Here is an 18,534-nt window from a genome sequence, read left to right as displayed (position 1 = left end):
GCAAATAACTGTAAAAAATATTGTCCTAAACCAGATTTAAGCATATCTTATAGTATTACAAGAGCCTATATGATATATAATCATGTAAATTCAGAAATTATTGTAAGCGTTTATTATTGCGACCATTGAAAACAGAAGAAAAGTGCAAGATTAATTATTGCTCTTTCAGGAAAATATGCAGTCAGGAATCTGATGTTCAGTAGTTGTCGTTTGTTGATGTGGTTCATAAGTGTTTCTCGTTTCTCTTTTTTTATATAAATTAGACCGTTGGTTTTCCTTTTTGAATGGTTTTACACTAGTTATTTTTTGGGGCCCTTTATAACTTGCTGTTCGGTGTGAGCCAAGGCTTCGTATTGAAGTCCGTACTTTGACCTATAATAGTTTACTTTTATAAAATTTTGACTTGGATGGAGAGTTGTCTCATTGGCACTCATACCACATCTTCTTATATCTATATACAGACTGTTTAAACATAACTGTTTCCAAGCAACAGAAACAGGATACCAGAAGATTTAATATTCCTATACTATAGCTTTATAACTTAAGACTATCTGTACACCTGTATTTGTATAGTAAAATGTTCAATAATATTTAATTATGGGCTCCTGAATTTAAACCAAATCTATTGATGTGAGCTGATGATTTTTTTGTATCACAAACATGCCTTTTCCATAACTTGTAATAATATTTTAACTAGCTTTCAGTAACTGCAAGTACTTTGTGCCTTTTTTTTGTGCTACGTGTTGATCCTACGATTTAGTCGAGTCTTTTTCACCAACTTTGACCATTGTTTACAGTTTGTTCCTATGTTGTAATGATACACTACTGTCCAAGGTTAGGGAAAAAAAGGAGGGGGGGCTTTTATAGCTTAATATGGTATGGGTTTTGCTTATGGTTGAAGACAGCAAAGCAACCTATATATAGATCCATACATATACATCATTTGGTCTCTGGTGGATAGTAGTCTCATTTGCAGTCATACCACATCTTCTTATCTTTATATTAATAGATTGTCTTATGTAACTATTTGTTATATGAATGTAATGCTCCATACATGCATATAGATCACTGAAAAGCCTGATTTATGTACTTGTACAATAACAATAAATGGAAAACAAATGATAACCAGTTTTAATAAGGAACAAAAAGAAAAATGCATCAATTTACCTGTTTAAATAATAAAGCTTTCCTAATTTCAACCATTGCTAATAAACTTCATCAAAGTCGGACTGGCACTCTGTATTTTGTTTTTGGTAGGTCGACTCAAAATAAGAGAAAGTAATTATTTAATACATAAACAGATCCTTTTTTTTACAGACGTACATGTATAAGGACTGCAGGCTTTATTTTGAACATTTCTAATTGATCCGTTTCAAATACTAACTTGTCCATTAATGAATTGACAGAATCTGATTTCATGGCTGTCATGGTTTAATTTTAGACACTGACAACTGGACAAAGAGTTCTAGAAATCTTTTTTCCCTGGTGGTCCTTAAAGAAAATCTGCTGGTCCTCACTTTATTTCTATTGCAAAATACCAAACTTGCATCAGTCCTTTGAAAATTATTGGTAGTCAAAGCCTGCGGACAACCACTTTTTGAGAACTCTGGTATTTTAATACTATTTGTAATAATTAAACCCTACACCATGTACACCAACCATTGTTAAAATATACATTTGATTTAAAACCACAGCAACCATAAATAATTTCCTAAGGGAGCAACCATTTAACTTCCAGGGGAGGGTGGTTATGGTTTTCGCTACCGTTAGCATCAAATGGGCCTTAATTTTTTATCTCATATATCTAATTTTGTAGCTACGTGGCATCAAATGGAGTAAAATGTTTATCTTTAACGTTATTTACACAAATATTTTATCGTCATTCGCCATTTGGGGTACCCCATTCTTACCCTCTTAAAGTCCTGCAACTCTGAAATGACACAACCAAAATTTTTTTAAATAAAATCTTGTTATTGTTGTGATCAAATTACATCAAATTTAAGTTATCTTTCAAAGTGTTGACAGACAGATGGACATCATGGACATTAGAACAGTTAATATTTCCCGTCTTCGACAAGCATATAAAAAGTCAAGTGTTTGGAAATTTGGTAACAGGAACCATGTCTAGATAGATCATTTTGGAAGAAAAATCACTCTACAATAAAAGAGTGGACATGAATGCCCCCGCTCAAGCTTTGCAATTTCCCAAGTTAAAAAAGGGCATAACTCTAGAACGGTAAATAAATCACAACCAAAAGTCTGTCTGCGTGTTGTGGTTCTTAGCAATTGTGTATGAGTTTCATAAAATTTGCATGAGACATATTAAAGTAATTGCGGAAACTAAAATTAGGCTTGACAGACCTGTCAAGGGTAAAACTAAATGCCCTCGTTGCCTAGAGCAGGGCTTAAAAAAACACCCCAGATTTTAGCAATTCATGTGTCCAATGTAATTTGTATGTTTTTAGGGAACAACGTTAACCTTTACTAAGATTATGATTGAAAAACTCACAAGCACCTATAACATTTATAAAAAAAGTACTACATTTTTAAAACCATTTAACAAAAAATTAACACAAACATTTTCTGTTGCATTGTAAAGTCCAAAATTGTCTGACTTTTGTTTTATTATATGGCAACACAAAATCCATGAATAGTTCCAGGCCTTATTAAAAATAATACAAAATGTATGTGGTTTGATTACCAATGAGACAACTATCTACCAGAGACCAAATAAATTAGATGTTAGCAACTATAGGTCACTGTATATCATGTACTTGTATAAATTTATTCTGTAATTTGTTGGTCTCTAGGGCCTATAGTGTTTGAGGTGTTCCAAGAAATATAAAACTAAGAAAAAAATACAAGCAATATTTACAGAGGCGGATTTAGGGGGGGGGGGGGGCTTTTGTGGGAAAAAATTTGGTTGATTATAGTATAGGGAATCTCTAAAGCACGACGGGAGCAGGCCCCCTCTTAGGCAGTCAGTGGGCCCCCACTTATGAAAATTTCTGGATCCGCCACTGATGTAGTGTTAATTTACAACAACATGTACCTCAACATGCTCAAATAAATCAAAGCAAACATACATTGTTTGTATTTAAGCCAAGACTTAACAGGCTTGTACATGTACAGTAGCTCTGCTTCATGATTCGACCAAAATGAAATTTACATTGTATAGTATATATACCCAGCTAAAAATTGATTGTACCTAGATAGAACCCCCCCCCCCCCCCCCCCAAAAAAAAAAAAGTAATATAAAGATGAATTGTTGGTACATGCAGATCCAATACTTTTCAAAGTCGAAAATAAAGCTTTTTCTTGATCTTTCCTGTTCATAAATTCTAATTTTAATGCCCTACTTTTCTAATTCAAGATCAGATATTTAGGAATCTGATTTTCAGTAGTCGTCACTTGTAGAGCCTGATGTTCAGTGGTTGTCGTTTGTTGATGTGGTTCATAAGTGTTTTTCGTTTCTCGTTTTTTATATAGATTAGACTGTTGGTTTATACCGTTTGAACGGTTTTACACTAATCATTTTTGGGGCCCTTTATAGCTTGCTGTTCGGTATGAGCCAAGGCTCCGTGTTGAAGACCGTACTTAGACCTATAATGGTTTACTTTTACAAATTGTGACTTAGATGGAGAGTTGTCCCATTGGCACTCATACCACATCTTCTTATATCTATATAATAGTTGTTTCTTAGAATCTTTACTGTGAATTCTTAAATTATTGTGCATTTATGATTGTGGTTTTTGAAAGAAAGGACAATTATATGAGGTTAATTTAATATTGCAAATTCTGTGACAGGAAAATCTGCATACAGATACATGTATCTGATACCATAATGTGAGTTTTTATTATTGTGATACTCATCCAGTCGCATTATTCACATTCATGAAAACCTCGCAATTCTTTCTGAATTTACAGTACTAAACAATTTACTGCCTTGACAATGTTTGCTATAACTGAGGTACATACATGTACATTTATATAGATATCATCTGCATGCATGCAATGTTATTTTAATTTAAATACTGATGATAACCATATCTAAAAAGAACATGTCAAGGTGGGCAGTCATAATAAACAAACTACATAATATATCAATTAGTCCAATAATATTTTGTCATGAAAGGCTTCTTTATTTTTTTGCTTTTCCTTCCTAAGTTGGACTGTCATATATATGAAGGCTTCACAGTAAAAAATCAACAAATCTGCCTTTCAGGAGATCATAATATTATATTATTGGCATTTAAATTGGTCAATTCAATCAACAAGTATATATATTGCTATTGGTCATATTGATGACTTTAGGTACATGTGAAAAATACTATTTCTAAGATAATTTATCCAAGGTGCAGGCATTTTTCAGAGAAAGATGCAAGTTCCAGGATTAGTCCAAATAATTATGACATGATGTAATATCTATATGAATGAATTTCATGCTGGTTTTTGCTTTCGACGCTTTCAACTTCAAGTAGGAATCTATAAAAATATGGTGTTGAAAAATGCCCAAAGCCTTCAGCAAAAAATATTATAATCTGGACTTGAGACTGGAATTGGGGGATAACATCATGGTCTGTGGGCTCCAAATTAAGGGATCAGGGTTCCTTATGTCCCAAGCTCCAAATTAGGGGCTCATAGTTCATTCGAACAAGGTTGTGTGCCCAAGGCTCCAGTGTTCGGTCTCCATGCTTTGGGGGTAGGGATCCATGCTCCAGCAATGTTGGCACCGGGCTCCGAAGCAACTGTGAAGCCAGTGTTAAAATTTACCCGACAGGATACCTACAAAACGTAAATTAGGAACGAATTACAGGGCGAGTGTTGAGAATGGGATCTTGGCAAGATGCAGAGACCTTATTTCACTTGATATTCTGTTTATTTACTGACTAGATTCTATAAATTATTCTAATTGCATATATTTTTTGCAGTCTACTTTCGTTTTGACCACGTGTATATCATACTTGCTAACACTGAACTCGTTTTTTTCTTATTCTGTGCCATTTTTCGACATCTGAAAGGAATGATTAACAAAAGAAACATTGTATGTTTCATAAATTTTACAAATTTGGTGTCTTTAACTTACTTTTCTTGTTAGATTTTCACGTAAAAATATTTTCAGCAGCAAGGTGCTTTCCATTCTGCAAACCACAAGCATCTTTCCGACGGCGATCGTCTTCTGATTACTTGATCCTCAAAAGGAGGCGGGGTCCCGCAAGCGGACAATCTCCGCAAAAAAAAAAAAAAAAAACAGCTATTGCAACCGTTTACAATATAATTAAGGCACAAACAATATTCGCGTTTCAGTAAATAAATTACACCATATTGATAACCGTTTTTAATTCAAATACATGTATGTAATTTGTTATCATACATTTTTATCGATAGACGCAGCTTTCGGGCTCACCGCCATTAATGAATATATGAATATTTAATGAAGTCTTTGCGGAGTTACCTCCCCCTGACCAAATCTAATCGAAATTGCCTTAACATCACTGCGTGATGCATATATATCTCGAAACATTAACATTTTTGTTAAGTGCTTTTACTATAAACAGTCGACTCTCGTTATCTCGAAGTCAGCCGGACCAGAGAAATATTTCCAGATACCCGTAGTTCGACTCTAACGAAACCGAAAGTTTGACAGACAAAAGGACACAACTCTTGTTTAGCTTGGTAAAGTGAAATTAAGTCCGGATGAATATGGGAAGCGGATCGATATTTTGGTCTCGGATCGATGTATTTGTATGTTAAAAAAAAATAATTTCATTATAATAATATTATTGTTTTCACTTAATATTTAATTATTTCTTTGAACAGTTACATTTTTTCCCTGTAGCTTGTATCATAGAGTGTAGTTTCCAATCGATCTTAGCATTATTGAAGTCATTTAAAGTTGACAAAATTGTTACCAGAGATTTTAGAAAATTTCGATTTCTTTTCATTTTCTTTTATCTCAATCTTTCTTTTTAAGAGAAAATACAAAAAGATTAAAGACGCCGAATGATAAGTTTTAAGGTGATCACTAACGGAAGTCTTGATTCCCACTTTATACACATCAAAGCTCATCAGTGTTAATCACGATAATCAATTGTTTTTTTAAACATTTTAGATTATAATAGTTCATAAACTTTAACAATGTCTCACTAATTATTTATCATGGTGATACTGTACAAGATAATCTTAATAATAATATAATTAATATAGTAGTCAGTGACCGGAAATTTGATAACACGTGAATTGTAAGAGTAACTCTTTTTAAATCCAGGAAGTTATGTTTTGACATATGTGTACTAGTTCGAGATAAATAAGGAATTTTAAATTCTTTTGTTAACTTTGGGACCGTAAATTCAGTTCGACTCAATCGAAATTTCGACTCATCTAGTTTCGACTCATCAGGAGTCGAAATATATATATTTATATGGAAAAAAGTTCGGGACCACGATGAAACTTCGACTCATCCGAAAATTCGAGTCAACCGAGTTCGAGACAACGAGAGTTAAATAATACCATTTTTTTACCCATTTTATTCGATTCTTATGAAAATAGAAATCAGATGTCAGTGGATCGCTTCGGTCCAGTCCAATCGACACGTTCTGAGGTTGTAACGAATACTGAAAAAAATAATTTTGTCGATATCTTTTCTAGTTACAGGGGAGATAACTCTTACAAAGACAAGTTTTTTTTTAAACAGAATGAGATTCAAAAACGCATTATCTGTTTGATATCATATGCAATTATGTATGCAACTTCTAGCGAAACAAACATAACTCGCAAGAAAGTTTGCGGCAGAAGAAAAAAAATTATAATCAGAACAAATTTATTAGGTCTGTCCACGAAAAAATGGAGAGCCTAGTTACGGCTTCCTCCACTCATTGCAACCAGCCACCGCGATACAGTCATTAGTACTCAAAGGGGTGTATAGCACCAACAATAAATCAATCAATCAAAACTAATGTAGATAACTTTCTGGCTAAGTTTCCTGTAATATGGTAACAGTTTTTGTCATTTTCATAAAAATATTTTAGTGCCTGAAATACCAAGGAGTGTAATAACTACTGTGCAAAGTCCAACAGTCATACACGTAAGATGGACCAAACCAACAGTAAAACCGGGCAACACAACGTATAGGATAAAGGCGTATGAAGTTTTGGGAGGAACATATACATATGTGAAAGATATCACAGTGAATGGTTTGTACTTATATATATTGCAATATAAAGTATATAATAAATGAAATCATGATTCAATTTTAGCAAAAAAATCTCCATTTAAGGATGTATAAGACTTTACCAGAATATGATAACTAATTTGAAGGAGTTTGTACATTTGAAGAATGAAAAGAAAACACTTCATAATGTCACATTCTTTGATTCCCCTTTCAACATATTATCAACACTGCGTTAAATGTGATCGATCTTCTCTGATTTTTTATATGATTGTTTTTTTTTCTCAAAGAGATGGATGCAAAATTCATCCCTAAATGGGTATCCCTGTTCACAAGTGTGAGTATATCAACATAATGACAAATAAAAAGTTAAAGAATTTTTTAGAAATAATAGTTCTCATAGATAAATCATGAAATCCATACCCTTAATGACATACATGATTATATTAAGAAAAGTGATTGTTTTTTTAATGTTTTGTTTTATTTTAAAGGATATGACATAGAAACTGTTTATTTCACTGGACTAGAGGAGTACTGGGACTATACATTTACTGTAACAGCAAGAACAATCAAAGGTGCCACTACATCACTTATGACTACAGTTGTTAAGACAAACCAAGCTCGTAAGTGTTTTTCAATTTTGTCTTCCATATTTTATCTTTTAAAAACTTACGAAAAAATATACATAATTGTTGAATGTAGTAAAAGGAATTTAGCAACTTTATGATGCGTCAATCTCATGACTGGTACATATGTAAAAAGTAAAATCACAAAAATACTGAACTCCGAGGAAAATTCAAAACGGAAAGTCCCAAATCAAATTGCAAAATCAAATGATAAAACACATCAAAAGAATGGACAACAACTGTCATATTCCTGCCGTTATACCACCAAATATGTACAAGGGTAGAAAAATATTCCCTTGAATTTAAGAAATAAAGGTAGATTACCCTACTTACCCCCGGCTTACTATATTTCTGGAATTTTAATTGGTTAACGGACGTAATTAAACAAAAACCAAAGCTCTGAATGCTGAATACCCATAAAGGAGGACGTTGCTAACCATAACCACAGGGAACGTCACGCGCGTTTATACGCTGACGGCATCTACAATGAAAAAGACAAAGAGTTTTGCTTTCCACACTGGTAATGAAATTCTTGACCAAAGTTCTAAAACCATTGCGTCATCAACAGAAGGGCTGGTTATATAATCCGTGAATATATCTCTGAAAAAAAAATGAAGACAAACCCTTTGACCAGTATAGTCCTTGTCGTATAAATGATGTCCTGAAACATTTTTATCTTTGACGCCGGTAAACCTGATAGATAAATGTATAAAGCCATGATTCATCCCGGTACTCTCTAAATAGATACAGTAAGGCTCCCCTTTTAAAAGAATTTGACATTGCGAAGCTTGAAGACTTTGGTAAGTCAAAACAAGTATTTAAAACCGCCCTAACAGAACTGAAAACCCACGGAAAAGGAGCCACAGAGCTCTTTTAATAATATCGGAAATTGACATGACAAACTTGTAATCGTAAGCCTTAATGCTACAAAGCTCTTCTTCTGGTTTATCAAATAAAGTACAATTTGATATTAGAATGTTCTTCGTGAGACGCGGGGCTGAAAATCTGGATAAGATGACAAAAGACACTTGTATCGTCAAAACAGACCCCCAAAAAAGGAGAGTAAATGACAAAATAAATTGATGAACTTACCAAGAATCACCGCTACAATGATAAGGAAAATGTCACTGAATTTCGGAATCATACACATATATTATAACACTGGCTAAACCTCCCATTTAAATGAAAATTGCATAGAATACCATTATATTCACAACAGTGTGATCAAAACAAATAGACATAAAAGGTTATAAAGTGAAAAATAGAGGTATTTCATTTAACAAGTTTATGACCGAAAATACATGTTTTGTAGATTGTTATGTTGATAGGAAATTACGTCCCATTAATATAGCTTTAATTTAAGAAATAACCTCAGTTTGATATACATAATATCTCATTTCAATGAAAATGGCAAAAAGTAAAAGAAACTGTATCAACTCCCCTTATGGAGAAATATGAACAATATTGCATAATAATTGTTTCTTGTTGAAATATAAAATATGTTTAACTATGTATATTCTTTTGGATCAAATTTGTGAAATACTGATTAAAAACATAAATGAAAAAAATGTTGATGGTCTTTCCAGGCTAACTGCAATCCCTGCAGAGGGTCTATCAATAATTACATTTACTATTTTCAAGTTTTATTGACATGGACGGTATCTTAAATGTTTTAAATGAAACCCATTAAAGAATACTTGTTTTATATTTATATCCTGTTTTTAAGCATTTTAGTATATTTCATATGGACTTTTATCCTATTTTTCAGCTCCAGGAAAAGTGACAAATTTTGAGATAATTACACCAGCGAATGTATTTACGACAATGCAAGTGTCATGGGCTATACCTTTATTAAGAGAAAGAAACAGTATCATAAAAGAGTATATAATAAAACATAACATCAGTGGGGTATGTGTCTATATTTTAAAGGTAACCTGATAAATTACTGTCCTGGCATTAATCAGAAATCACAATACCCGAATTATTTTAAATGAAATTATCTGTACGGTACGTGTTTCCTGAATATCTGTTATTCAATAGAATCACGACCAAACGCTTCAGAAGCAAAATGAACAAATTAAATCTAAGAATCCAAACAAAAAGTGAATAACAGTCAAACCTTGCAAAGGTCAATTTCCCAAATCATGTTTAGGTATGAAATGATGTTATTGTAAAGAAGATAATGAAGGGAAAATTAAATTAAATACACCCTCAATACAATGAAAAGGGAAAAAAAAAAGAAAAGACCAAAAAGACTAAAACCATACACAAAACACTACACATAAAACTAACAAGTAAATACACTTATCATAGATATCAGGAAGCAACATGAATCCAAAAAATGAACTGCGGTGATCACACATCCTCCATGAAGGGAAAGATGATATTGTTAAACATTTTTCATTGGTTGTGTTACTTATAACAAGTTCAGTTATAACAACAAATCATTTGATTATTGATTTTTTTTACGATTATCAATAGAAAGCTATTTTGATTTGTAGGTAGACATGTTAGATAATATATATCGTCTCATCTTGTTTCAGGTAACGATAGTTGAAACTATTGCTGCAGAATCTGAGATGTTACAAAAATTTTATTACATTACACCGGATAGATACTATAAAGTTGAGGTAAAAGTGTTTTATGTGACTGTCATACAAGTTAGAAATTTAACTAAATATAAAACCAGGTTTAATCCACCATTTCTTACCTAAGAAGATGCCTGTAACAATTCAGGAATATGACAGTTGCTTTCCGTTCGTTTGATATGTTTCAACACTTGATTTTGCCATTGGATTACGGACTCTCCGATTTTAAATTTTATTAGAGTTCGGTAGTTTTATTTTGGTTTACCGTTGAGACATATAAGATACAAAAGAAGACTTGACAATAATATTATACCAATACCTAGAATTGCATAATCAGAATAAATGTTGAACAACATTTCATTGTTTAATTGATGACGCAAGAGGTACTCTAAGGATATCAGCCAAAGAATTACACGATTATTTAAAAAATACTGATACTAATCGAAAGGCGAACAAAAGTTAACAAACAACACTTCACTGAAAATCAATTTTACAGAATTAGATTTACAGAACCATTTTGAAAACCACGATAAACATAATGACATAGTTGCGTTTAAAGTTAATCAATGTTACAAAATCCGACAAAAGAAAAACAAAACATCTCATTTCATACTTCATGAACCCCCAAACCAAAATGATTAAAAGTCAGAGATGTATGAATCCAGGAAAATGCTTACAGCTGTATGAACAAAAAAACACTTTACCTGATGGATAAGAAACCTTGGTAACTTACTAGTTTTTGATTATTTATCAACTGTGAATTACATAAATATGTTTTAAATCAAGTCGGGTCGATGTCACGGACTACTAACCGTGAGCTGATAATATCCTCGAACTAACGTTACAGTTCAACCGAGAATTGGTATTGACCCTGTACTAGTAATCAGAAATACGATTTAGATGAAATGCGTGCGTCTGAGGCGTTTTTTTTTTATTAACCTCCATCAGATAAGTCATAGTATGTAAAAAAAAAAAGCTATTGTTATATGGTAGGTTATCATCATCGTAATAAAACTGCTGAAATTCATCAGCTATTTGTAGAAGTTATTGTATAAGCCATAAAACAATTTTTATTTTGAAAAACCCGTATGATACGCCAGAACATTTTTTTGGGGGTTAAAAGAATGACAAGACAATAACCGATATTACCAAAATGACAACATTGGAAAAGACGACAAAGTAGGCTAAAGCAAAAACCTCAAAAACCGCAAAAGTGGATTCTTCCTGCTGTAATACAGACACAAAATGTAGTTTATGATCAGTGATAAATCGAACAAAGCCTGTTGCGTTCATTTTTTAACATGCGTTCAGTATTTTGAGTGAGGGAATATTGATAATTACAGTATTTCTCTTTAACAGCTGTATGCAGCAAACATACTTAAACAACATGGAGAGAAAGTACAGAAAATATATTTCGCGTCATCAAAAAGTAAAGGTACGCATTAACAGATTTCAAATTGCTTATACCTGTATGTGTAACTTCAAAGCTATGTTTACATAGGAGAAAACAAAAAAATAATTTCACGGATTCAGCTTGCATTAAGACATCTGCATTGGAGATTTTCTAGATTTATATTATTATATCAAATAATAGTCTTCATTAACTAAACAAAAAACGCTGGATTCGTCATAGTATTCCTTTCAAGCAATGAAACGACCTTATTTGTACAAAGCCATAATATGTCAGAAAATGTTTTCCCATACAAATACACTTACACTGTAATTAAAACGAACGATCCTTAACTACTTAGTTTTCCGGCAACTTGGAATTGTATTTGATATAATCCAGAAATCTACCCAAAATATAACACATAAGACAAGGGCACGTCGAACTTCAACCGAGTCATTACTACGTTCTTTATCAACAACAGAATATAATATACGGAGCTCGGATGTTCATAAAAACATTACTTTGAAGCATAGAGTCCTGGATGCTGAACCAGGAAGCACGAGTGTTAACTTAGATATCATGAACAAACCATGTTTTCATATTATTGTACGTTGCATTAATGCTAGAAGATTTGTATGATTCCATTTATGACAAAAAAGCTTGGTATACGGTCTATCAATTTTAAAAATCGAAATAACCGATTATAAATTCTTTTCTTTTTGACAATTTGTAATATTTTAATCTTTCTAATTTGCGATATAAGAGTACATTCCAATCTTCCAAAAATCATTTACATTCATAATTAGAGTAGGTTTGAAAATATGCAGCATTGTCATCTGAAAAGAACAGGCGGAAGGTAGCAAGGTGATATTTAAAACTCACCTTGTCGAAGAAAAGCTTACAACGCCATGGTAGCAAAACAAAAAAACGTCTAAAATCGGCCAAGTTTAGAAAACACTGCACAGAAAACTAATTATTAATAAGCCTGAAACCAACCAATACCTTAGGATGATCCTAGATGTTCCAGAGGGTGTGTACGTTCTGATTCATATGTCGTGTCGCCCATGCAAATATAAAAACGCTGATTAATCTCATTCGATAATTTCACAATCGAGGAAAAGGAACCGGGATTGACCGGGATTGAGCTTAAAACTATTTTAAAATTTACGTGGTAATTTGTGACACAGATATTCTGTAACATAATACCAGCCAACCGGGATGATAATCTAGTGTATTGAATATAATTCTATCAGTTCATTCAATGTATAAGGTCTTATGGAGTAATAATTTTGTAGCACAATTGTCAGATACAGGATATTCAATTGGAACAGTAGTGGGAGCTGCAGTTGGTGGTGTTTTTTGTAGTGTTCTTGTCCTTGTATTAGTATTTTGGTTATTCCTGAGACACAGAAAAAATAAAACTTCTAAACCGTCAAGTAAGTATTAGCATTTCAATTTTAATATTATTATGCATAAGGAGATGTTATACACATGAATGTCACACAGTATGGGACAGTTAGTATTAACGCAGGAAGACTGACACACACATGACTTCTCGAGGTCAATTCAAAGTCTTTAATTTGACAAGTTTCGGTACCCTAAATCGCTGGTCGGAAAACAATGTGAATACATCTATCAGCGATGAACAAAAGGCAATCATCATCTAGAAAGTAAATTCTCTAAATAACAAGAATATTAGTTAAAAGACATAAAAAAAATAGCTCATTCTCTTTTGATCCAGATCAGTTACACCAGAGAAACATGCAATACAAATCAGCATAGAAATATCATATTACTACATTATATCGGTAAAATAAGTAACAACAACAAAAGTACAAGCAACACCATTATAATTTAGAATTCTTGCAGTGAATAAAATTAAAATTAAAGTATCTGCTGGTATCAATCCATGCTTTTTAACATTCAAATATCGGTTGCTGTATTTCAAAACAAAATGTCGTATACAAATCAAAATTATAAACATGATAAACACTACTTGTTCATAACCGAAAGTGTAATGCAACAAAAAACCGATAAAAACATTTAATGTATGTTTCCTTTTACCTATAATTTTGCGTTATCAAAAAGAGAAATGATATATCAAGGCTCACGAATACCGAAAGATTTAAATAGATAATAATAAGAAGAAAACGAAAATTAGTTATCTTGATTGGTCCTGAAAATGTTTCGGCATATCGACTATATGCATTGGATTTTATTATCGATTTAAATGAATTGTAGGTGTATTTTCTGGAAAATGAATTTACATTCTCGACATTGTTTTTACAGGATCAAGACATGAACGTGAAGAGTCAATAATGTAAGTAGAAAGTTCCTACAAGCCTAGTACTTGGTGGTAATTGATCTAACATGACTTCATTCATTAAACAAATGATCGTGTAACAAATAAGGAAATTAGTTTTTCAGTGTTTAATACCATAATCTATTACAATGCAAAGTTAAATGAAATTTTATCTACTGCATATATTTGTCCAAATGGAAAAATGCCTTTTCATTGACTACAGCATAATAAATGGCATGCATAGTATGAAATTTTGAGGAGAGATAGGCTTCAAATAATGACAAAAAAGAAACCAAATGATCGGACGGATAAACCCTTCCTATTAAACAGGGACTTAATATTAAACAACAGTGTCATCTGCTCAGGGTTGCAGCATAACATATCTTGACATCGAATTCAATTTCAACCCAACATGTGTGCATTTAGAAAAATCTATTGTCATCAGTGGTGCTTGAGTCTAAATGTAAGAACTATCACATTACCAAACGTTATAATGCACTCACCTGACAAAAAATAATCGAGCCACACGACAAAGTATGCTAAATTCATTCATGACGTACCTTTGAATTGAGACGGTAACCTTCTAAAGCCACCCATCAAATATTATAAAATCAAGATCAAATAGCTTACTAGTACTAAAGCACTGGTTATTTGGCACGTGACACACTAGTGAACATTAAGTCCGCCAGTAAAGTCATCGACCTAGTGTACATAGTTGTTATTGAATATTTATACGCTATGCTTGACCTTTCATTTTATTATCAGCGGTGGTTAATGCCAAATATAAGACATCAGAAATATCAAGTGTTGAAAATCAGAGCTAGAGCTCCCCTTTTCTACCGATAGCTTGATGTTTTATTGACATTTAAGAACATGTTGATTTTAGGTACAACAGATATAGATATAAACACAATAAATCATGACCAAATTATGTTACATATCTACAAACTTGCGAGGTATTATCTTTTTAGTGGAGACCAGTACGAAGATTTAGGAATGGACAATGTATCATCTTACCAAGAACTAGGAGCAAAAGACAGTCCAAATGTATATGACCAGATTGGTCGAGTGCACACCGTAGACAAACATTATGAAAATATGTTACCTTAAAACTATTTTAACATGGTTTGCTTGATTAATATTTATTGTACCATCTTGCAGTACTCATGTTCATAGAGAACCACCCTTGTCATACAATTACAACCTCTGACTATAACTGCAGTTATCATAATTGTTTAATATATTAAGCATTTTTAACTACCATTTGGATTGCATACTTAAATTATTTCATTAAGAAACTAAATATACAATACATAGTGTTCATTCCTCATACAAATATTGAACAAAATATTGTTGGTGACTTCGATCAAACTATAGTTAGCAACAAAGAATATACCACCTCCGGGCCGAATATAGAAAAACAAAATCTATTGTAAACGACTTACATTTTGAACGCCAGACGAGATTTTTCTGATCAGTACTGATTAAACAGCAAATTTAAATTCAAATTTAAGAGCATTGGAACCAAAAATTTGGAAAAATTGTACTAACAAATTTATTCCTATATAGTCACGTGATCATTGGATTCACCTTTGATTAATAATTCTTCAGTTTCATACGAACACAACAAAGGATAAAAAAATACAACATTTTATAATTTAACCATTTTCACACAACATTATAAAGACTTTAAACAAGGATTCAGAATCCTCTTCTTTTAACTGGTGATGTTATACTGTGACCCATATCATGAAGATCGTTCGGATGCAGTTTGAATTAAATAGGATCACCTGTGAAAATAAAGGCGTGCAGAATTTCCTGTTTTGATTAACAAAATGAAAGTATTTTAGACTTTTGATACACAAACTGACATGGTCCAGCATACTAATCATCAAATACTAATTTTGACTCATTGGAATTTTTGCGAATGTCTATAGTAGATATTAAATAACAAACATTTTGCGTCTACAGACATTACCTTTAGTAACTGGAAACACATTGATTAGTTTCAGGCATTACTTTGTAGGAATAAATAATCCTCAACAATGTTCTGTTCAGTTTTTCCATCGCTTTTCTCTTGTGCTGACGGACAATCCTGTCAGGACATCTTGTGTCAATCAAAGACCTAGAAAATTTCGGAGGGATAGATTTGTTTTAGATACCCTCGATTTTTCTTTTTTGTCTTTAGATTTAGTTGTTTTCCACAGAAGGGGTAGTGATTTCATTTTGTAACGAAAAACAAGTATGAAATATTCATTTTCAAAAACATTGTTCAATGTTGTTGAAAGTTACTTTTTGAAAATAAGACGTCAATGTATATAACATCCCACGTACATATACCCTACCCTAAAATGCCATTAACGTGGAATAAAGATAATTTTATTGATAATACTTGCATGTCCTACAAGAGAAATAGTACCTATTTACAGTTTTATAACAGCATATGTTATGATTTATTTTTTCATCTTTTCTTTTTTATTAAAACGCGTCTGATTTTCCCAAAAAAATAAATGATATCATTATCATATTTCTATCATGTATTGTTATCCAACATGTAAAGGGTCACAAGCAGCTGCAATATATTGCTTGGATTATAAAGCTCCGAGGAAAATAAGAAACGAAAAATCTCGAATCAAATGGCGAAATAAAACGCTGAAACACATCAAACGAATGGATAACAACTGTCATATTCCAGACTTTTCATGCATTTCCTAATGATGAAGATGGTATCTGAAACCTGGTTTCATAGCTAGCTAAACCTCTCACTTGTATGACAGTCAAAGTCCATTATATTGACAACGATGTGTGAACAAAACAAACACATATAACAGGTAAAAACGTCTAAAATAGGGGTACAGCAGTCAACATTGTGTTATAATCTTAATCACTATAATTTACGCGTAATGCATCACAAAACGATTTATGAGAATTATATGGAATATAAGGGAAGTGAAGGGAAGACAGAAAAATATTGATGGTTTCTTTTCGTCTGTTAATTTTCACCATATGGTTAATTCAGTTTGAATATATGTCGGTTCACCGTATGTACATATCATTTTGTATTTGTGTTATTTGTTGAATAAACTACATGTATGGCTAGTTCTTATGAATTATTTGAATTGTCTTGATCATTTAAAGAAAGATTAAGTATAGGATAAAACAAATACAGTACAGATTGTCAGACCCAAAGCAGGACAGATTAAAGGCGGAAAACCAAATATGTATTCAGGATATTTTCAATGGTTTTTTTTACTTCTTAATCTTTAAAATTTAATAATTTTGAATATTTAAATAAACTAAACAAAGAGAAATAGCATCGCCGTCCTTTTTTGTTAGTTATTCTATATATTTTGCAATACTAAAAGAAATTGGGCTACTTTTTACATTGATAAGAATTCTCTTTATCATTGTAGAAATATACAGAAAAAAAGAGAAGGATAACAAACATATCTAGCAAAACTCTTAATAGAAATCACAAACCACAAGAGGAAAAAAAAAAATAGCAAAAATGCCGAACTCAAGGAAAAATCCAATCGGAAAGTCCCTTATCAAATGACAAAACCAAAAGCTATATATATATATAGAACACATAAAATGAATGGATAACAACTGTCATATCCCAGACTTTTCATGCATTTCCTAATGATGAAGATGGTATCTGAAACCTGGTTCCATAGCTAGCTAAACCTCTCACTTGTATGACAGTCAAAGTCCATTATATTGACAACGATGTGTGAACAAAACAAACACATATAACAGGTAAAAACGTCTAAAATAGGGGTACAGCAGTCAACATTGTGTTATAATCTTAATCACTATAATTTCCGCGTAATGCATCACAAAACGATTTATGAAAATTATATGGAATATAAGGGAAGTGAAGGGAAGACAGAAAAATATTGATGGTTTCTTTTCGTCTGTTAATTTTCACCATATGGTTAATTCAGTTTGAATATATGTCGGTTCACCGTATGTACATATCATTTTGTATTTGTGTTATTTGTTGAATAAACTACATGTATGGCTAGTTCTTATGAATTATTTGAATTGTCTTGATCATTTAAAGAAAGATTAAGTATAGGATAAAACAAATACAGTACAGATTGTAAGACCCAAAGCAGGACAGATTAAAGGCGCAAAACCAAATATGTATTCAGGATATTTTCAATGGTTTTTTTTACTTCTTAATCTTTAAAATTTAATAATTTTGAATATTTAAATAAATTAAACAAAGAGAAATAGCATCGCTGTCCTTTTTTGTTAGTTATACTATATATTTTGCAATACTAAAAGAAATTGGGCTACTTTTCACATTGATAAGAATTCTCTTTATCATTGTAGAAATATACAGAAAAAAAGAGAAGGATAACAAACATATCTAGCAAAACTATTAATAGAAATCACAAACCACAAGAGGAAAAAAAAAATAGCAAAAATGCCGAACTCAAGGAAAAATCCAA

General features: G+C 32.0%; 1 protein-coding gene across 1 annotated transcript in view; it reads left to right on the top strand.

Annotated features, from left to right (window-relative positions):
• LOC127707244 (uncharacterized) overlaps positions 1–15,184 on the top strand; it is a 38,354-nt gene extending 23,170 nt beyond the window's left edge. The window contains exons 12-19 of the mRNA XM_052211795.1: positions 7,029–7,193; positions 7,660–7,791; positions 9,563–9,702; positions 10,338–10,424; positions 11,742–11,817; positions 13,068–13,208; positions 14,062–14,092; positions 15,046–15,184. Of these exons, the coding sequence (XP_052067755.1) occupies positions 7,029–7,193; positions 7,660–7,791; positions 9,563–9,702; positions 10,338–10,424; positions 11,742–11,817; positions 13,068–13,208; positions 14,062–14,092; positions 15,046–15,184 (911 nt within the window). The remainder of the gene's footprint in view (positions 1–7,028; positions 7,194–7,659; positions 7,792–9,562; positions 9,703–10,337; positions 10,425–11,741; positions 11,818–13,067; positions 13,209–14,061; positions 14,093–15,045) is intronic.
• The last annotated feature ends 3,350 nt before the right edge of the window (positions 15,185–18,534 follow it).

Source organism: Mytilus californianus, unplaced genomic scaffold, assembly GCF_021869535.1.
Source record: "Mytilus californianus isolate M0D057914Y unplaced genomic scaffold, xbMytCali1.0.p SCAF_60, whole genome shotgun sequence".
NCBI lineage: Eukaryota > Metazoa > Mollusca > Bivalvia > Mytilida > Mytilidae > Mytilus > Mytilus californianus.
Note: the sequence above shows the minus strand (reverse complement) of the source record. Positions and strands in the feature narration are given on the sequence as shown.